Below are 23,474 nucleotides of genomic sequence, written 5' to 3' on the forward strand. Positions count from 1 at the left end.
GAAGAACAAACTGGGTTCAAGGCAAACAGGAGTTGTCAAGACTAGATTTTTGTTTAGACACACAGTTTACAAATCATGTGATTTTCTGTATTAAAAAAACCATAAGGTGTGAAGAGAAAAACACATGCAATTATATGGTATAATCAAAATATTATGCAAAGCAAATTTTATTGTATAATCAAAATATCATGCAAAGCAATTATAGCCTGTTAACAAGTAAATTAGCAGTTAAAACTGAAGGATATACAGGGAAGAGGGATTCCTTTCCCTCCCTCACTTCTGTATATAAATCACCTTGTATAAGAAGGTAATTTGACATAAAACATATATTGAAACTCAGGAATACAATGATAGTATCCTGCACTCCATGGTCAGCTCTTTACTTTACGGAAGTAATGTTAATTTCCAAAATAAATTTACTAAAAGATTTTAGAACTAACAGCAGTTTATGAGATCAATTGCATTATATGAAGAACCTATAGTGCATGTAAAATGTTTCGGTTATTTAACACAATTTTTGTGAAGAGAGCACATTAAATATGAACACAGATAACAGAATAAGTAAAGATATGGTGGGGGGAGGGGAAATTGAATAAATTTATATGCGATATGAGAGAAATTAGAAAGTGTCTAATGCTAGGATGGTGGAGGAGGGAGGGGAGAAAAGCCTATGTGCTTCAATGACAAAAATGCGTAAATCTTAGAGATCTAACAAATAACAGATTAATTTTGAAAACTGTTGATAAGAAATTAGTAATAATTCAAATTCAATTATGTAGTACTATCAAGGGTTCATATTTAGGAAATGACGATGACTGTTCTGATAATTTTTAGTTTTACAAGTGGTTTTGATGAAAATAGCTGTCTTTGCATAATGTTTTTGTTAAATAAAAGCAATAAATGGTTCATGCCACGTGTTTTTATTTATTATTTTTTTAATTATTTAAAACAGGCGTTGTTTTAACGTCGTTCCAGCTGATCAAGGATAGCGGATGTCACGAACTTTCCATGAAAGAGAACATTAGGAAAAAAAATATTTGGGGGAACAAAGATGCTTGGGTTTCAAAAGAGATGGAAATCGCTGCTTTCGAACAGTTTCCCAAAGTGTAGGTCGGAGAATGTGGTCCAGCCAACATCAAGATGACATCCCCCAGTTCAGTACTTGCCATTCTATTTTTTAAAACACAATAAAATACCGTATATACATTGTTTATAAAACTCAATTCAATTTATCTATTACTATAATCTGAGAACAATAATATTTAAAAAATAAAATAAAATAAAACTTATTGCTACATCACTAGATTTTGAGAGTCGGAGACCTTCCACCCTATGTATATTAGCACACATTTCATTTTGGTACTGGAGAATTTACAGAATTTCAAATACTGCCCAGCTCTGTCATATATGTGAATCGCGATACCCACGAATTTAAAAAATTAATTTTTTAAAAATTTATATCATTTCTATTATTATTTCTGAACACACATAAATGACCCTTTTAGTATATTTCTGGTTTACTTTTCTGATCACAGTATCACAGGCTTCAACTATTAGTACATTAGATTTCCGTTATCGAATCTCTCCACATTGATTGTTTTATTACTCACCGAGATCTGTTTGCTATACATAAACCAAATAGAGTATAAAAGACAGTACAAATTTTATTACCTTTTATTCGAACAACTTAAAACAATATAAATTTTCTTTTTAATGTCCTAAGAATGGTGGCAAGACAATGATATTACTTCGGAACATTTTTATTTTACCTTTTCGCGAAGTGACAAAGAGATTAGAATCGGTCCAGGTTATTGCGAGGAAATGAAATATAGAGAAATATCGATGGTTTCTAAAATTCGAACAGTTTTGGACAGCAAATTAATGCAAACTAAAATTCCAAGAACTTAGGTCTATACCGAAATTAAGCACTGGCCACATAACGAAATACGAATACGACTGAATCATTCGTAAAAAAGAGTTCTCAGGCGAGCGAGAGAAAGTATAAGAGCCACGAATTATGTATTCTGGATAAAGAGCAGCTTTTCATAGGAGATACATAAATAATAAAACTCTCAGAGCTTCGTGAAATATAAGATGTAATAACGACGCGCTTGTGTATATTTTGTTTATTGCAGAAATTACGACGTTATAACATCAATAATATTAAAATTGCGAATTCATTGTGCTTTAAAAACTTAGTTGTCGAACTGTAATAACGTATCGAATTTTGCCATTTAAAGTTTTACCAGTGCAATAAGTACTAGTAAAACTTTAAATGACAAAATTCGATACGCTATTACATTTCAACATTTAAAGCTATTACTTAAATTGCAAACCAGTCTATTGATGAGGCAATATAATACAATCCATTGAGAACTGGCATTTTAATCAAACGCATTCACTTTCAGTCTATGAAGATAAAAAGATCATTTTTTTTAAATGAAGACCTATACAAGTATGTGGTAAGAAAACTCATATTTCAGTTTTCAAACTACTAAATCCAACAGTTTTCGATTGTCAAAATTTAACGTGATGACATATAATTCGGTATAACGTACTTTAAGGAAAAGAAATTAAATATTGAGAAGGAAAACAGAAAAATAATAACAGAAAAAAAACGTAACTACTATCGTTTATAACCAGAGATATCTTTCAAAAAGTGAAACTCTACCTTTCAAAAGATACTTCAAAATCATTGGTAATTAAAATCATTATTATTTCTTCCTGATTCCAGAAACAGTCAATTTTCACTTGTATGACTTACTAAGGAAGAAATGGATAGGTATCTTACGTAGTCCAGAAAACCAAACTGCTTGCATTAATGAACTCATGTATATGCAGTATCGTGTAAAACTAGTGCGCTAAACTTTTAACTTGGCAAGGAATAAATAACTTACCTGATAATGAAACGGATGTGATAAACCATTGTTACAACCGCTGCCAGTGCGGGCGTGCGAGGGATTGCGCGAATCGGCATCCGAGGCCACGAGGCCGGACATGTGTGGTCCTGTGTCGTAGGTGAACATACTAGAATTGATAAACTCAGCTAGCGATATCAACGAAGTGGCGGGCGTGTACCCTCACTGAACAATCCGTCTCCAACATGAGAGCAACAGTATACATCGCCCAACACCGGGAAAGCCATCACATCATCAGCCAACGTGCTGGACAACACAGGACGCCGGAGATCCAAGGTTGGAATGATCCATTCACTAGAGGTAGAGTCAGCTCATCGGAAAGCGGTAAGTGCACTTTCCTTCAGAAACGCAACGTGGCAAAAACGACAGTAAACAAACAGCCGACTGTTCTGAAATCGCGCCAAATAGCTCGATAAAGGGGAGTACAATCCCAACTCAATTTCTATTGCTTTGCAGTGGAATAGAAAAAACAATCAAATATAAAATTATGAAAATTAATGATTCGCGCTTTACTGGGGAAGAAATATATACAGCCATAGAAGGATATAAAATAAGTTTTCCCTTCAGCAGATTAGAAATATAAAAATAAAAGCAAGCATTCTAATTAAACTGCTAGATTTCAGGATAATTTAGTGAGAACAAATCTAAAAAGTGAAAAAGATAAGTTTAATTAAAGAAAGAAAGACTGGTGTTATCCGTTTGCGGAATTCCTTGAAGGATTCACCAAACTGTTAATACCACTGATTGAACAACACCAAATCGCATAATTAGTTCGTTATTTTTCATCAACGAATGTAAGTAATAAGACATCACCGTTAAACAGGAAGATATATGGTGGAAAAACAGTATCAGAAGTGAACGGGATGATCTGCCAATTATTCAACAGATATGTCCATTTTTAGAATAATTAAAATATATTTTACCATTTATTTCACATAAAGAAAAATAAGATGGAAACAAAACAAAAAAAAAATAAACAATACACATCTATATACGAAAAATTCGATGCAAAATATTTGTTCTCTAGAAAAATACACACACAACAAATTCTACAAGGTTTCAAAGAATACTACTTTACATATTTGTCAGCAGAGCTATTATTCATTACCTCTTTACTTTTATTTGTGGTAATGAATAAATAGCTATGCTGTTATTCATTACCATCGTCCAGTAAGGCGCAAATCATTAATTTTCATAATTTTATATTTGATTGTTTTTCTATTAAAATGCATCCATCTGATTCACCCGTATTACGAAAACTAGTCATTATTTCGAAAAAGTCATCATTCTCAAATTTTATTAGTACTCGAGAGAGAGAGAAATGGAGATGCACAGACCTGCATCGAACAATAACGGAATCAAAAGCTGAAGAACAAAAGAATAAATATGAAATTTCTGTTTTCAGAATATCGTTAAGTGTTAGTGTTCATGACAAGATGATAACCCTTTTATTAATTAGTAAATGTTAAACAGGAAACTATTATGCAGTATGTATGTATATGTTACCGCTAAAGTGCGAAAACCGTTAATGTGCACAATACCTAGCTAATCTGCAGATTAACTGATTTGCTCCGTTAACGTGCGGAATCAAGAGTTTTCCGCATTTTACCTAGGTAATGTGCAATTAACGGCTTCCGTATCGTTAAAGTTCAAAAGTTTGTTTCTCTCATTTCCTTTCCCTACTCCTTCCCCCCTCTCCCTCCACTTTTAGTTTGGTTTCGCCAGTCATATGTTTTGCAAATTCATTTCCTTAATTGTAATAATATTTTAAACCGTTTGATTCTTTGTAGTATAGTTTTTTAATTGATTGATGGTTGATTCTATCAACTAATTTGTTGATTGTTTGATTGTATTAACTTGATTCTTTAGATATCGAAAAATAAATAAATAACATTATGTTAATTTAAGCGTACAGAAACGTTGCTGTTGTTCCAGCAAAGATCTTATTTTCACTTTAACGAGTGCCTAGTAGGTAATGTGCAGAGTACCTAGGTAATTTGAGAAATGAAACAATTTTCCGCACATTAACGGATCACCGTAGTTAATCTGCACAATACCTAAATAATCTGCAGAATAACTGATTTCTGCACTTTAGCGGTAACATATATACCATGAATTTGTCATGCCTATACCACTTGCTTTGAGCAAAGATGTATTTCTGCGCACCCTAAATGAACAAAGAAGTGGATAAGGTGTTTAGCTGAAACTATTTCGGTCAAATCCATATCCGAAATAAATTCGGCTCGCTTCAAAGTTGAAATAAGTATTCAGTGGACGAAGCCACGTGGATTAGTTTTGTATGTTGCATTGTCGTCTAACCATTTTGACTGTTACACAGGGAAAGAACTCATGTTTCGGGAGAAAAACTCCATTACCAAATCCTGTATGGAAAGTAATAACTCATTTTCAAGTGAAAATCTTTTACAAGGGTTTCTCGTCCCAGGCGGAAACCGAACTCAGACGTTTCTGATCAAAGCATGAATCAGTCTTTCGGACTTCACTGTAAAAGCGAAAAATAAATGCAAAACCAAATAGGAGGGGAAAAAAAAAGTCTAACTGGTACTTACCAATTTCGCCAGTAATAACGAGACAGCATGGACTCTTTAGAGGATGTGTCTTTTAAGCAGTGTCATACCAAATTAATCATGCCGAAGCTTACGAGTTCCGTATAGTTTCGAAACTTGTTTTGAATTTCATGGTACAAACATTTTTGTTGATAAAGCATAATTTAATCTTCTTAAATAACTCTTCTGGTTTGTTTTTATATTCCCGCATTTCGAATTTTTGTTGTCTTTTTATCTGCTAAGAAAGCCTTGAAAATAATTAAATAAGTTGCGATACTCCACTTGGAAATAAACGATTCTCTTCTTGGCTCACAATTTCAATGGAGTTCAAAAGGGTTGTTCATGTTCAAAGTTGTTACTAAATAAAAAAAAAAAAAAAGTCCATATCATATTACATTATTCGCTCCATATCCATTGAGCAGGAAATTTGAATGTGGGGAGTATAATTTAGAAAGGAACACTAAACGTTTCAATTTTTATTTATTTATTCATATGGAGTTTCCTTCCTTTTCTCCCCCGTCCCTATTGGGGCGAGTTGAGTCCCTTCACGGGGGGGGGGGTTAGTATTTATGGCTGTAGATCCGTGTGTTCACGGGGCCGGTTTGCCTGCTTGCGGGATGAAAAACTCCAGATAAGCTGGGGGGAAAACCCTGCTATCCACGCCCAAGACCGGCTAACTTGGCTATGGCTGAGGAATATCCTTTAGCCCCTCACGTCGGCGACGGGAATCGAACCCAGGACAATCTTTTCCCAGGCATATGGTTGCGAAGCGCATAGCCACTAGGCTAACCGCGCGAGCAACGTTTCAATCAAAATCTATTATGCGGTTTAAGAGATTAAAGTGAGCCAGCTATCTTTGATTGGCTAATGGAGACTGACTGCCTCTCAGTCACCAAAAAGTTAGATAGGGCTAAAACGGCCTCAGCCGTCTTCATTTATACTGAAGATATCTCGATGGCCCTGTTTGTCCATATGACAAACTGCTTCTACTAAGTATTCTTCAGCATTACCCTGACATAATAAGCGCCTACGTGCTATTAGTTCCATCTGTACAAAAAACAGAACGAATACAATGAAGCGAGAAAAACCACTAGGATTATCATTAAGAGTGTCGCCAATCCCACTAGGAGAGGCGATGGGCGTCGAATTAAAATAAACATTTTATACCCATTTATTAAGTACCGAGGCAAGCATAGGATAAATATAGGCAGAAAAATACTGCATATACTCGTATATCTAAAAAAGACTGCGTACCAAGGAATATTGTATTCTGGACACTGAAAAAGAAGAGGGTAACTGGAGTAATTGCATAAATATAATGAAATCAACATATGTATAAGGGCTCCAAGGCAGACAATAAAGACGGAACAAAATAATCAATTGAAGACGGTACAGTAAGATTTCTCCAAGAGCTCATTTCTGTTTTATTACAATTCTAGGAGATGTGTCCGAAAATAACAAACTAGAAAACCTTTTTATTTATTTATTGTTAATCCCAGCCACAAAGTGGTGTAAGATTCAGATAATCTAGATATCCAATCTTTTCAAGCAACTTCAAGCCTCCAAATAAGCAAGATAGCAATCACACCAGGCGATGAAAATTCTTCCGCGACTTACAGATACGCACAAATCATCCATGCACACAATGGAATTCGAAGTGAAGTCCTTAATCCTTGGAAGAACTGGCACTGTCCATTGGGTATAGGATCTGAACAATGACAGAACCCACAGAAAACGCAAAAACAGAAGCTGAGTAACTGAGACCAATGTATGAGAGCAGGCGTTAATCTATATATACTTAATTTATACTTAATCTATACTTAGAAGATACCATAAAGTATTTTCAGGGAATCTCCTAATTTGAATTACTTGTAAAAAAAACGATGTTTCATTGTTTGGGAATATACAGCACAGCTTACTTTTCAAAAGTCTAGAAAAATCCCTCTAGTTCTTGGGAGCAAACGAACCTGAATTTCCATGGATGCAAATCATTAATTCGATTGCGACGACAGAGGCGTCTCAGAAGAGAAGCACATCGTCTTAGAAATAATCACTTACAAAGACTCTCTCACACAACAAATACAAAGAAGAAGAAATTGAATCAAAGCATGAATACAATAAATCTACGGATCCTTGTGTCTGTTGGAAAGAAAACAAAAGATTTTTTTTTTTTCAGAGCATAAGTAAAATGTCTCCTTGTTCAGTAATATTATCCACTTGATTAACAGACTGACTGTGGCCCTGCTAGCTTGATTGGCCGAATGGATAATCCTCGTCTCCGATCTGCAACCAAAAGGCTGTGGATGCTAATACTTGATGGCATGGATGTTATTATTTCTTTATGATAGAAATGAAGTTCATCCACTGGAAGCCTAAAATGAATTGAAAAAAAAAAAAAAAAAATTAAATCTCACGTCTGTAGAGAGACTCTATTAGTAGAGTCTCCGGATTATCTAACTACTGTCCAATAACGGTAATAAGTTCACTATACGTTTACAAGCTTCGGTGGATGCCATAATCATATGATAAGTAGGAAGGTAATTGGAGCTATCCTTGTCAATCACGCACACAGACTCAGTATGGCTATTAAATAATGAAATCGCGCGTAGCACGTGATCGTGACTGTTCATCTTCGAAGTAAATAGATGTCACCTAACAAACTATGCTGAAACTATCTCTTACGCTGACGAAGAGAATAATATCTTTTTTATAAGATTTTTAACTTTATCGTAAGCGTGATTCATAAAAAGCATTGAGCAACGAATAAAAAGCAAATTTCTTGTGGAAATGAAGAAAACGCTCAATTCTTAGGCGAAGTGTATGGGAGGGGGAAAAAAGTTAACATTTACACTACGGTCACTCTGCTTACCATTTGACTAATCCGATTCAAATACATTATTTAAAAAAATATATATTCTGAAATTGTTTGTTACATCCTGATTTCCTGCAAAAAGCATACACTTGTGATTTATAAACAAAGTTTCAATGAACAAACGCATGTGCAATGAACATAATTTCTTGACAAAAATAAATTCCAGGGAATTGGGTTCTGTTACAACTGGAATATTAAATTATCCCAATTTTAATTTGGAATAGAGTGAAGACGGCGTTTCCGGTAAAACTGCACTAGATACTTTTTCTCCTTGCTAAAAACCTGGACCCATTAGTGAGTTTCCATGATGTAAAAACAATTAACAGTTAACAGCAATTGTATTTCAACTTCCTCAATACTGCTGCTTTTCGAATTTTACCTAATTTGATAAATGTGTAAGTATTTATTCAAGTATCAATTCCCTCACTTACGTTTGTATATTATATGTAATAATGTTATAATGTATTTTCACATGTACAGCATGTATATATACATGCTGTTCTTCTTCTTATTATTATTATTTGGGATTACAGTGGAAGAGGCTAAGGCTACGAGAAGAGTGTATTATGTCTCTTAATTGCATGTATATTCACCACATCGATTTGGCCATTTTTGCGGGATGAAACACCCTGCCATCTCAGCAAAATACAGGCTGACTTACCTTCATTTATAGAGCCCTTCTAAGAGTTCCTGGAGTCACAGATGGCATTAGAATCCAGGGTTCCTTCCAACTTTTTCAACTTTTAGCATGAGCAAGTTCATGTTAAAAAACTTTGGAGTCTGAGGTGGAGAAGTATATACAAAATATATCACATGCTCTTTTTTTTTTCTTTTTTTCTTTTTTTTAATGATATTCAGGATAGAGTGGGAATCAAGTTAGTGTTATTGGAAATAGCTGCTAGTGCTGCCCGCTTCCAGTGAAAGTATATGTCTGATCACCAAATTCGGAAGAATTTAAACGATCAGTCTGAGCCTGACAAACGGTATAAAGTACAAGAAATGATAATTTCCATATATGTTCTCTTCAAATGCCTGCGTAAAAAGCACAAGGATGACAGTGGAGTGGAATGTGAATGAGTAGGTGGAAGTACTATCCAACCACAAAGGTCGCTGCTGTCAAGGATTCGTGTCAACACCAAAGCCTCTGACTTAGTGTTGCCATTACTCAACAGATTCGGGTGCCCATTAAAGTCGCAATGAGAAGTATGGGGGGGGGGGGGAAGGCACTGCAATGCGAGTTAATTCAGAAGCCAGCAATAAGTATGCTACCCATAGCATACCAAGTAATCCCACTGAGAGACGGACTGCCACTTCAATGGAGTATGCTGAAATGAAGTTTGATTTCTTACCAAAAAACGATTGCAAATTTCTCCAGATTTCTACAATATTTAAGTAAACAGGGATAGGTTTATGTTTCTGCAGGAATTCACAATAGCTTCGTGTTAAGAATTTTCCTAGTGTTTTTAACATTGCAGATTTATCCGACTTCCATTGAGGCCTTACCTTTGCTTAATTTGTTTTTTTGTTTGATTTACCGGTGTCTAGCTCATCCTCAGAAAAGAAAAAAAAAAAATGCTCACTACAGCCCCTGTTACTTTTGCGGCATTTGTTATATTTTCTTTAAATTTGTTGTTACAAGGATGTCTGAAGGCTTTTTGTTATATGGTGCTCTTGCCAGTATTTTTTGACCAGACCGTTCTGGTTCAATGGGATCATTTTTAGAATTGCTTCAGAAGTTACATCATAAGGGTTGACAGTATTAATATGTCCAACGAGAAGTAGGTGGAATCGTAGCAGTAAGATATAACTGTGATGGTGAGACAATCCAACGTGTTTGTGTCCGTTTGATATTTTCTTTGCCACCTTCTGAACACAAGAGAACCAGCTCTCCAGATGCTGTTTTGCCTACTGTTATATTAATCTCGTAGTTCTTTTTTTTTTTTTAATCTACTTTTCGTATGAAGTTTGGTATTATTAAAAACATCCTAACTTTCATACTCGGGATTATGTTCTAGAACAGACTTATTCTCACACTCATTAGCGATTTGGATAGACTCATATTTTTACATTCAGAGCATCTAATTGAATTAGGTATAAAATCTCAAGGCAGTTCTGAAATTCTGCTTTTACAGAAGCTGGATATCTGAACGTATGAAGGTGTCGGCATATGAAAAGTGCGAAGTAAGGTAACATTTCTTTTTTTTTTCCTCTCGAGGATGTTTAATAATAGGAAGTTGAAATTATACACCAAGAAATAAGTGAACATGCACCACTTCTCCGCAAAGTCTCCAAATTTAATGATGCACTTGTCCCAACGATTGATTAGTTTATCAATGCCAATACAGTAAACCCTCCATTTAACGGACTTCGGATTTAACGGACAAAATTTCCGGTCCGTATGTCACATGTGAAAATTAACACCCTGTTAATTTTAAAATGCTTTTAACCAAGATTTACTTATAATTAAATTAACAGGTTGTTAATTTAATTATAAGTATTAATTTCCTGTTATTTTTAACAAATTTTGGCGAATAGCCCATCATATGTTGGAAAAACACTAGTAATTTAGCCGACATGCACGAGTCACCGCTCATAAAGCATGTCCGGCGAATGATTAGGACGTGATCACACCAATCGCACTGTAACTGGTTCTTTTGTCGCATGGCGTGACTTTCTGTGGCAGTTTTATTACACACATTTTCGTAATTTTACGGAGTTAATTATAAAAGTTCAAAAAAAACTTCATAGTTTTTTCAAAGCAGGATTACCTAAACCAAGCGCCTTAACATCGAACATTAACTTATCTAAAAGTGTGTATAAAATCATTTTTTTGTTATTACAGTGCTAATATTGATAAAATTGCAGTATAATATTACTAGGATGACCAACTCTCCCGTATTTCCCAGGAACTCCCGTATTTTAGATATTTATTATTTGGATCATCCCGGCTCCCGTATTGATCTTCAAATACTCCCGTATTTTTCATAATGAATCATTGTCGTTAATTTTTCAATGTATATTATAACCGCCAAATACAATTCGACACTAATATCGATAGTTTGGAAAATTCTAATCGATACAATTCTGTTCCGGCCAACGAATATACATGGGTGTTCCGGCAAAGATGTTATATCGTTGCGTTGATCTTTTAACCGTTGGCGCCATTTTAATAATCGATACCCATTCAGAATAATCAAATCGTTGGTAGCGATTTTCGGATTTTGTTTGTCTGTTTCCTGTCTTGCGTTCTTACCAGCCGTTGTGTCTATATTCATTCATTCTCAAAGTATTTTCAGTATCCTTGAACATCGAGTGCCATAGTATATTTTCGTGATGGACAGTGAAACGGAAAGTAATAATGTAAAAAGGCAACCAAAAAAGAAATGTAAATATTTGTGTGTTTATCTGAAGAAATGGGAAGAACAGTATTTCGTGGCTAAAGCCTGTGCCATCCAACGTTCACAAAGCCAATTTATATTATGTAAATATGACTTCAGTATCCCATGGGGGTAATAATGACTGCAAGCAACATTCTAGCACTGAAGGACATAAACGGAGAGAGAAAGTAAGCTGTGAAGACTTCTTCGAATTTGTACCTCTTTTTCGGTAACACAAGTAAGGACTTAAACAACAGTGCAGGTGAGCTAGCGTGTTTTTCACAGAGAAAAACACAACATTTGTTATAGAAGCATGGACTGCGAAAATAAGCTATCAAAGGACATTTTCTATGACTCGAATTTGGCTAAGATTTCATGTGGTCGAACAAAGGCAGAAGCAATTGTGAAAAATGTTCTGGCTCCAAGAAGTGTGCAGGACTTTATCGATTTTTAAAAGATCCTTCAAAAACCAGCAACTTTTTTTTCAATCGCAACTGATGCCTCGAACCATAAAAATAGAAAGATGTTTCCTCTAGATGTGAGATATTTTGACCCTCTCAATGGCATAAAAAATAGGCTCCTGGGACTTCATTGAGCAAGCTGATGAAACAGCTAACTTTATTCATAGCATGATAAAGTCTTCCCTTGATGAGCACAATTTAGATGTAAAAAAATGCACACGTGAATTACGGGAAACATAATTCTGTAATGAAGCTGCTCAATGAAAACATGGTTAAAGCAAACTGCTGCAATCATATTTTGAATAATGCAACCAAACATGCCTCTGATGGATTGGATATTGATATTGAAATGATAGTTTTAAAAATTCATGGCCACTTTGCAGAATTTGCAAAAAGAAGAGAAGAATTAAAATCATTCTTTGATTTTCTTGAAGCAGAATGGTCTGAAATTCTTCGTCATGTTCCTACTCGGCGGCTTTCTTTGATATCAGCTGTAGATAGGTTAATAAAGAACTGGTTACCTATTAAGAGTTATTTTAAAAGTGGCAACGACTGTCCAAAAAGCTTGAAAAAACAATTCAGTAATGAGGATCTAGAAAAGGAGTGTGTTATTGAAGTATACCTTAATTTTTTTTTCCAACATTGGTGTTATACTTGTTCAAGCTGCAAAATCCCTTGAAACTGCAGATCCTAGTATCATTGAATGCTACAATATAATGCAATGCTTAGGTAGTAAAATTCAACAGAGGATAAAGGACAGTTTTTTTGGTAATGCCACTGAAAAGATTTTAAACTGCATGACTCCAGCCCTACAAAAAAAAAAAAAAAAAAAAAAAAAAAAAAAAAAATTAAAGATGCTTTTGTTAATTTTTACTGTTCATTGTACAAGTACATTTCCAAGAATTTTTGATTTATCTGATACAAATCCCATCCATTGTCTTGTGCCCCTAAATTTGGACAGTGAACTTTCTTTCAGGTATTTGCAAGCCATTGTTCAACAATTTCATATTGATATTGTAAACAAGACAATCTGTATGAAGAGTTTTGTAGTGCAGTGAGTGTTGTGAATATGGTGAAATCAGGAAGTACTGAACAAAAGTAGGTGAATATATTTACTGAATTAAATAACAAGAAAATCAATGTTCCAAATCTTGGTAAAATTTTAGGCTTTGTATTAAGTATTCCAGGCTCAAATGCCCACACAGAGAGAATGTTCTCAATGATGAACAATAAATGGACAGATCAGAGAAATCAAAGTAGCTTAGAATTAATTAAATTAGAACTAATGGTAGTGATCAATTTTGATTATGATTGTAAAGAGTTTTTGTAGTTTGCACAAGGAAACAAGAAAATCAAAACTGCTGCGGAATCTGTTGATAAATATAAATAAGTTTAATCTAAGAAGTATGGGTATTTTAATTATATGCAAGTATAAATGTTTAAAATTATATTAAATATTTTGATGTGCTATAATTTAAATTGCTATTTGTATATTTTAAATATAAACCATCCTATCAATTAATTGTTACAGATATTTTTATTTTAAAAAATTCGCGATTTAACGGACACCCCCTTAACCCTTATTAGTCCGTTAAATCGAAGGTTTACTGTACTAAGAAGTCCGTGCCCTCCCAGTATTCACATCGCACCGCCTGATGAACTTCCTCATCCGTAGTGATGCCTTCCGGAAAGGTGTTTCTTGAGGGGGAGGACGAACACATGGAAGTCTGAAGGCACTAAGTCTGGGCTGTAGAGGGGGGAATGAGTTTCCAAATGATTACAACGCAACCACTCACGAGTGGTGTGTTTGTTGTGCACCAACATCACGCCGCTTGTCAAGAGTGTTGGTCGTTTGCGTTGAATGTTGGCTTTTAGTTTGGCTGACATTGCAAAGTAAAGCTCTGCATTGACTGTTTCTCTTTCTCCCTTCGGTAAGTCCACCAACAGAACGCCTTGGCGATCCCAGAACACTGTGGTCATGAGTTTTCGGACAGTGGAACAGTTCTGAATTTTTTGCGCACAGGAGATCGTGAATGTTTCCAGATCATGGAGTCTTGTTTGCTTTGCGGGGTAGAGTTTTGAACCCACGTTTCGTCTCCTGTGACGAGGAGAACGAACGAGAAAATCCTCGCCTTTGTCCCTGTATCGAAACATTTCTAGACACATCCCCAAGCGTGTTGCCTTGTGCGCCTCTGACAACTGTCGGGGCACCCCACGGGAGCACACCTTTTGAAAGGCCTGGACATTGTGAACAATGTTGTAAACAGTGGACTTACTCAAGGTTCATTAATTGTGCAATTTCATTGGCCGGTCTTCATGAAGGCCTGCCCGCCCGATGTCGGTCTTCAATGTCACCACGGCCCGTTTTAAATTCATTGCACCAAAACACACCTGCTTCTTTGAGATCACCTTTTACACAGCAACCAGTTCACAGTGAATGGCGCTTCGTTAAAACCCTTTTACTCGCAAAAAACGAATAACTTCAACTGGCCCAACGAATCTGGCCCAAAACACGGACACCTCTTTTGGGCCAGATACTGCTTCTCTGACATCACCTTTTTGCCATACACAGCAACAAGTTCACAATGTTACTTCGTGAAGCTCCTTTTACTTACAAAAAACAAATAACTTCACGGACACTTGTTTTGGACCAGAATCGCACTGTAGCCACCATCTTGCAACTGGAATTAGATGGGAGGTGACAGTAGCGCCACACTGCAGTGACGGTCTTTATGAACGTTATCAACGGGTCTATCTGTCCACCGTGTTTTATCTCATTTCCTTTCACTATTAGTAATTAAAAAATGTGTTACCTTACTTTTTGGAAATCCCTCGTACAGAGGTCGATGACATTCCTGGCAGGAACAACATTACCAAGTTAATACACCTTAAGTACTGGATAGCTTTTCTCGTCTCAAACACCCAAAAGATTGTTCGGATATGATTCTTCTAAAATAAATGTTTTGTAAAAAGTTACAATAATTGGAATTCCTCCCTATGGTGGATGCTGTTCAGAGTAGCATATTCTAATGTTGCTATATTTCCGTGAGAACATTTTTTTCCCCTATTGAACGAATAGTGAGAAACAGTGGTATGCTTATGTAATTCTGGTGATTTGCATTTCTTATTTTTGGTAGTAAATGGTTTATTTAAGGTTTCCGTACTTTGCTCAGTATTTTAAGAATCTGTGCGTCTACACGCAGGCATACGGTCATCCAGGACATTCTCTCTAGCCGAATCAGTGGTGTTCTCCAGAGGACACTGATCGGGCTAGACGGGTATCATCACGCAATGATGACGATCTGGATAACAGAAAATTAAAAATGATTCACAGGAAGCAGTGAAAAGAATCAATAAGTAAAGAATACAGTAAAGAAATCAAGAATAAAAATATAAGACTAAAAAATGAAAATGGCCAGGACCATTACTGGGAATCCCTTCCACTTGAACAAATGCTCCTCATACACTGGTGTCCAAACCTAAGGACGAACACTATTTCTGAAGATTACAACCGCAAATTCAGCTTGGGGGAATTTGTATAACAGACGATTTAGGGCAAAAAGCGGGTTTGTATTCCAATTTACGAATCCAGCGCAAAGAGGTCACGTGGTAGCACTCAACAGGATAAAAGGCAAAAGGCTGCGCTAGGCATTTGTGTTTGAAGGAAGCTCTTTTCGTGAAGAAATAAAGTTGCAAGCTTGGATATCTTGTAATGTTTCAAATACATCATCTAGATGATTTCATGCGGGGAAGAATTATTGGAAAGCTTGAAGAAGACTGCAGAATTACTGATATTGCCAGAGAATTTGGAATCTCGCATAGCATTGTATCCAGGCTCTGGGCAGCGTTTCAAACCAACGAAATGTGTTCCAGACGTTTGCTAAGAGGTCGCCCTCGTTCTACCATGGAGCATGAAGACAAATTTCTGGTTATAATAGCAAAACGTATTCAACGCACCACAGCTGGTCAGCTTGCAAGTCGGCTCCATTCAAGCACATGCACGCAGATATCTCGACAAAGTGCACCAAGACGTCTGCGACAAGTAGGCCTATACGCCCGAAGGCCTGTAGTCTGCGTCCCTTTAACACAGATCATCGCAGAGCACGTTTCCAGTGGTGTACCTATAAAAATTGGACAACACACCAATGAGCTAATGTACTCTTTACAGATGAGAGTCGTTTTAGTCTTTCCTCCAATTCTAGAGGACACTTGATCTGGGATGAAAGTGGTACTGCTTTCCAGCGCGGGAATGTTCTTGAAAGGGATAGATACGGCGGCGCTGTGGTCATAGTGTGGGGAGGCATTATGCTTAATGGACGCACTGAGCTGGAGAAAGTTTGGTGCTCTAAAAAAAGGTACTATGACTGGTGAACGATATTGCAACGAAGTTCTTCAACGTCATGTTCGATTGTTCCGTGGTGCTGTAGGCGAAGAATTTATTTTTATGGATAACAATGCCACACCACATCGTACACGAACATTGGAAATACTTATGGAGACCAAGGATATTAATCGAACAGAGTGGCCAGCACGTTCCCCAGATGTCAATCCATAGAACATGTTTAGGACACAATAGGGAGGCGCATTGCTGCTCGAAATTCCCCATCCACAAAACAAACAAGGCTTTATCCTTGCTCTGAAGGAGTGAGCCAGTTTCCTCAAGAACTCCTGAATCACTGGTACGATGTTGTGAGAGCTGCATCGCAGTTCGGGGTGAACATATTCCATACTGAAGTGTCCTCTCCGCATAGTTTTCTGTAAGCAGTGTACATTAATTCCTAAATTACGTCCTTAAGAAAAAAGTTTGTAACTTTTGTCAGAAACGTATTGCAATTTAATTTGTACGAAATTTATAAGACATTTTTACGCAGTATAATTTATTGGTATGTTGGCAATAAATTTATGTCCACATTTGGCTGTAGTCATGAAAATTTTTTCATGTAGAGGTAAAAATGTTCGTCGTTACCTTTAACACCAGTGTAGAAATGGAAGTGATTGAAGTGAACAATTAGCGGAAGATGAATCAGCAATTAACAGGATTACCCTCGTACAATGATCCCACTAAGCTGTGCGAGCGCACAAATTTTCTGCTTCCAGTTACTATGCTTGTGCGCACCGCACAAACCTAGTAACTGGAAGCAGAAAATTTTTTTCCTTAAGAATATCTAATTTTTGGTCAGGAATTTTTGAATGTACTATTAAAAAATTTTATTATAAATCACAACTATCACGTATGTTATTTAATTATTTCTACAATGCCTCCTCTCCAATATTACTCTAACCAATCCCAACTTAATATACTCAAATTACTTGTAGTTACTTTTGGCCTGAAGTCATGCTAACGTCAGAAAATTGCAGAGGCATATTTGTTTATCGTCTTCTGTCTACACAGCATAGTCACTTGAACTTGTGCAAATTGTGATGAATTTTTGTAGCTACACGGATTTAAGCGAATTTAGGGTTTGTGGGTTGTGGCTTTCGCTATTGTGAGCACAGACTATTGCACACACGGAGTCTGAGACTAGAATCGTCCACAAAATGTTTTTCAAAGGCGCATGGGTCAGCAAAAATTTGAGAGAATATTGCCTTCCTGACATTCAGGTCGGATGGACTTGAGATTCACAGTGTTAGCAGTTATTCTGGTGAAGTGATGCCTTGATCGGAAATTGACACTGAGTTTTGTTTTTGGAAACTGAAAAGGGAATGGATGTGATGTCTGCGTCACGAAAAGGCTAGATGTAAATCAGTTCAAGGAGAGAAATCCAATCTTCAATGGAGAGCTGGATATTATCAACGATAACAGGTCGTTCATTTTGCAAGATAGGAATGGGAGAAGACAAAGAAGAAATTTCTGGTATCGTGGATTGGATTGTGTTAATTGTGTATTGTGTTTCTAAACGCTGGTACGTTCCGAGCCAGTTTATCGCATTAACAGGAGTCAAAACTTTCCACCTTGTCTGAGCCTGGATAACAATTTCAGCAGTAAAATTCCTATAGGTCCTTGCTGGGATAAGACTTTTCTTTTAGGCTTTTCAACCTAAAGGGCTAGAGCACAAGCCTATGAGTTTGTTGTTGTGAAGTGAATAAGTTGAAAACGTTATGGAAGTGTATACATAGTCACAAATCATTACAACTCTGAAAATCAGAATTTATCCAAAATTAATAAATGTATTATATCTGTAAGTTTCGTGTTCTTTCTGGCCATTTCTTGACAAGTTAATAGGAGTTATCCGAGGAGGATTTTAAAAAAAAAAAATTAAAAAATTATCGTCTTTACCTGAAGCTGACACAGAATCGAATTCAGATGGACGGATTTTTCCAACCGACTTGGACTACCACAAAGGCGGGCCTCAACCTACTACAAATACGACTTCAATTGTAAATCCAGTAAATGATATTCATGAAAATCCTAGGCTGTTTTCAATAAAGTTAAAATAATAAGCATCAGCAACCATCAATGAATGAAAACTGCTGTAGAGAAGGGCATATGAAAAGAATATACCACACATAAAAAACTCTTAACATCCAGGAACTAGGGATAGCAAGAGATAAAATGCTGTATAGACGTCCTGGAAGCGTCGCTTCCTGCCAGCAAATACAGCTTTGGAGAACAAGTGAACAGTGAGTTTATTCAATTCCCACAGACGACAATGAAAGCATGCACGCACACTTACAATGAAAATCTGTTCACGTTATAACAATATTCATATACGAAGTTTCTGGCATCGTAATTTAAACATTACTTACAAGAGCGCTTTTTTTTTTTTTGTAAAAATAAATAAATAAAAAATAAGTGTCGGTACTCATTCTTTACTAACATGAAAAACTGAAAATTAGAAGGACATAAAAAAGAAAACTAAATAATTATTTCGTGATGTACTTCATAGCGTGATAATATTTTATGGAATTACAACAATAAATTATGCATATAACACAGTATTTAGTAAATGTACACATGCACACAATACACAGCCTATGTGTGAACGTATATATAAAGATAAGCATGAAAGTTTCTAAAAATGACTATAGTTTTAACAGTAGATACAGCAAATATGCTAATAATAGACGTAGTATAAAACTTTTCATTTTTAAAAAAAATTATTGAATAGAAATTTCTAAATATACAGCATCGGTGTATCACACATCACTGTTAATAAAAGTGCCTATAAGTACAGTCTCATAAAAAAAGCAATGACTTCACGCTTCAGATTAACTACAGAAGTTGATCTTAACAAAACGAAAGCCAGAAAGTGAATGAATATAGGTTAAAATTTCTTAAATCTGGTGCACTGTACGCGTAACCTTGAACTGTCCCATAATAACTGGAGGGCATATCTTTCAAACAGGGCCGCATTTACCATTAGGCGCAAGATGGGGTCCTCACTCTCTAAGGGGGCCTCATTTTAAAACCTTACTCCTCACAAAGAACAATAAAAAAACAGCGTAGTTATAGTTGCAAAATAAAACACTTATTTTTAAATATTACATTCATAATATAAAAACTAGAGGCCGCTGAAAAATTTTGTGAGGCTTTCCGCTTCCATTTGAAATCATCGTTCGGAAAGAACGATGATTTCAAATTTTAGAATATAAAACTGGCAGGATCTCTGTATTCCATAAAATTCATGTATGTAAGTATACCATTTCTTTGCTGGACGTATATACACGTCCAGCAAACCTGCATAATATTCTGTCCAACTGCTGAAAGAACATGGATAAGAAGTGTAGTTTGACCGTCATGTCCATTGGAAGGTGCGATAATCCACGCTGAAAAGAACACTTAACTACATTACCTGGCGTACGTAGTAGCTACATTCTGTGGCCTACAGCAAGAAACGCAGTTGCTTGCCGTTTGCTCTGTAACCGGAATCTAAGTTATCAGACTAAATACCTATGAGTTATATTCATTTTGCTGCTTGTTTTTATCGTATAATTATAGTTTTTAATGCTAGCGTAAAATAAGAAATCATTTCATACTTTCTTCACTTCATATTGTATCACTTTGGAAGATCAATGTCACTATCAATTTTTTTGCTAATTATTTTAATCGCCAATACATTTTAAAATTCTCCAATAAATTGATTGAAGATAATTATTTTTGTCAAACAATTATTTTATAAATTCATGAAAATCCGAATATAAAAATGAATACAGCCTCCATCTGTTTCCAAATTAAGTTTCCTATTTTATTCATAATCTTAGTTCGAAGGTTAGTATCATATGTAAATCTTGAATCATATCATATAATGCATAATTTTTATAATGTAATCTGTTGGTTTTTGCATTTCAACTTTCTTGGATTCCCCCAATCACCCCCTACAAATCAAAATCAACGTCAGTTATGAAGTCAACTGTTATGTACATATTTTCGGCTAATTTCGATATTATGCGGCAGTTTTGAAGTAGCGATATTTTCCCTACACTTTATCCTTCGAAACATGTGTAGGTACCATGCGTCAGAATGAAATTTTCTTTCCAAAATTTTCATAACAGAATTAATTCGCCTTTAATGGCTAACTCTCCCCCCCCCCCAAAAAAAAAAAAATTATCATCACCACACACACACACAAACACGAAATACTGCTAGATAACATGTGCAGACTTTCTTTTTGTTTGAATTCGTTATTTTTCCAAAATAATTGTACTGTTGCAGTTTTAAGCAAAAGACAAAGGCGTAGAATCTCCGAAAAAATCCATTGGATATAAATTAAAAAGACTCACAATCGGAAACCCCTAGTAATGCAGTTTAACACCATTTATTGTTCATAAAAAAAATAAATGAAAAAATCGTTTCTAAAATTGAAATGTGCGACCCATATAATCTTATTTTGCAAGGAAAGGAAGCAAATGTCATATTTATTTCAATAAATGTTATTTAAAAAATATAAATATTTGACATAATATTTCCAATGCAAACAAACATTTTGATTATTTTTTTTCGCACACGTGAAATTCGTTTTTATTTGGGAAGAGACACAATAACTAAATTGTGCAGCAAAAAAGGGTCAATCCAAGAAGTACAGTGCACATAACTACAATAATCCGTCAACGGCGGGGGAGAGTGGTGGTGGTGGTGGGGGTAATTGCATTTTAACAGCTGATATTTAACAGATATATTCAACATAACTTAGCCAGTTTTGTTGTAAAAAGTGCCGCATTTGAAGAAATATTAGCGGCATAATAATAAAATAGCAAAATTCATAATACTTCAAAATAACTTGATAATTTTGATAATACCAAAACAAGATGAGACACATCTGTAGAAATGTATTATTATTATTAGTCCTTTTAATTATGAGCTCTATAAAGATATACTTAATAAATTTGTATTTTTGTGTTTTTAAATAAATAAACTAGTTTCATTTTGTCACAGATGGTTTTCGCTGGACTATTTAGACTATTGTTCTTATCAATATTGTAAAAACTCGATTGTAGCTTAAATATTCCAAAGCACATTACATCGATTTTTTACTTAGGTCAAGTCCCATAAGAATGTTGTAAAAAAATAACTTTGTTTGTCTCTGTATATTTTGTATTAGATAATTTTTGTAAATAGCCCTTTGGAAATTAACTGTATATACTTCTTTAATAAGAATATGTTAGAGTGTTAAAAACAAAGGAAATGTTTTTCGTCGGAGCTGTATGTAATAGATCTACAGTACATGGTGGCATTAGAAAGGTTGTTTACTAAATTTTGTGTGTATGAGAAAGGCTTACAAGTTCTGCACGTAAACACCTCCGAAGTCAGTCAGAAAGGTTCAAACAACTTTCCGATGGTCGGCAACTTACAATCAAAAGAAGGCACAGAAGAGAACAAAGAGTGGGCTGAACTTGAAACTTAAGATGAACGAATCATGCCGAATTCTTCGGGGCTTACAAACTTCGTGCGAGGTCTCAGAGAAGGCATAATAAAAGGGGACAGAGCCAAGCATATAGGGCTTCCCAGATCCAGAAGTCGCTAGAGAGAGAGAGAGAGGGCTTCCCGTTTCCAGAGAGGAGCCTCCCAGTTCCAGTCTTAAGAGAAGGCTTCGAGTTGCCGAAAGGAGATGTTCCAATCGCCGGAGAAAAGCTTCCAGGCCAGAGAGGAATCCCGGTTGACAGTTGGCGACAATTCGAGTTAGTGGAGGCGGCAGAAAAAGGAGGCAGTCATCCAGGCATTTTTGACAAGCCCAAGCAGAGGAGAAAAGGCGAGATAAATTACCCGAAGCACCTTCTCAGAAGTTTTTCTTTTCGCCATGGGAGAATAACTTTTTGCCGGAGCTGTATATCAGTACCCGAGGGCGCAGTTCACAGTCGGCTATTTTCCAGAAGATATTTCTGAAACTAGATTTCCTGAAGGAAGCTCAAGATCTGAGATGAGAGAATTGCCTTAGAACTTTTTGTGCAAGACCTTTGACCGAATGTGCGATTCAGAGCTTTTGTAAGTTATATACCTTTGTACAATCCCTCTTATTATGTGTTTTAGTTGGACAATTAAGATTTAGATTAACAGCAACAAGATCCAGAGACAACAGAGTTTTTTTTGTGTGCTGCTGCTATTTGTATTAATTAGTTGGGTAAGAGCAGTTTCTATATCACATAAATAGAGTATTTGGATTTCAAGTTTATTATTATTTATAAATTAAATTGATTTTTCAGTTCATTTTTTTTTTTTTTTGTGTATCAAGATTCTAGTCATTTTAGGGTAAAATGTCGAGTAAAAAAGTGGATGTTAGCAAGCATAGCAAGTTATCGTTACTGTTAAAGGATAACTTGCTATGCCTCTACATTTTAACTAAAGCTGGAATTATTATGCTTATTACTGCAACTTAAAAAAAAATCAAAGCTGGAGTTGAATAAATCTTGTAATAAATAAATGTTGTAATTCCATAAATATGATGATTTTTGCTATAATTTTTATTACAGTAAATTCAAAATTTTTATTTTTAGTGAGAATATCTGATCTTTACAGTTCATGAAGTTCAAATTTTTACCTTGATTAGCAAGCTTAATTTGATTACATTTAAATTATTTAAAAAAAAAAAAAAAACTTTTAGCCTTATACTAAATTATTACAATACCTTTTAATATTTTTTCGGTATTCAGAATTTTTGTAGCAACTATGATGCTTGTCAAACAAAATTAACGTTCTCAAAATCAATAATCAACACTGCAATTGAAATCTTTCACCGAAAGATTTTAATTACACCTTTCTTTAAATTAATTATGATTCAATAACATGAAATATTTAAAAGTGTAAATAATATATATATTTAAACTTACATTAAAAGATTTTAAACTAT

General features: G+C 35.3%; 1 protein-coding gene across 3 annotated transcripts in view; it reads right to left on the reverse strand.

The window, feature by feature from the left end:
* Positions 1-23,474, reverse strand: part of LOC150096281 (transcription factor 12-like) — a 620,086-nt gene that overhangs the window by 409,983 nt on the left and 186,629 nt on the right. Inside the window, exon 1 of one of the 3 annotated variants that reach the window (XM_090408843.1) lies at positions 2,898-3,135. The exons of the other annotated variants lie outside the window; for them this stretch is intronic. Within the exon in view, the coding sequence (XP_090264969.1) occupies positions 2,898-3,026 (129 nt within the window). The 5' untranslated portion in view covers positions 3,027-3,135. Of the gene's footprint in view, positions 1-2,897; positions 3,136-23,474 lie in introns of those variants that run through there. 3 annotated transcript variants of the gene reach the window in all.

The sequence above is a fragment of the Typopeltis vanoorti genome, chromosome 19, assembly GCF_054136105.1.
Source record: "Typopeltis vanoorti isolate ZY-2024b chromosome 19, IOZ_Tvanoo_1.0, whole genome shotgun sequence".
Lineage (NCBI taxonomy): Eukaryota > Metazoa > Arthropoda > Arachnida > Uropygi > Thelyphonidae > Typopeltis > Typopeltis vanoorti.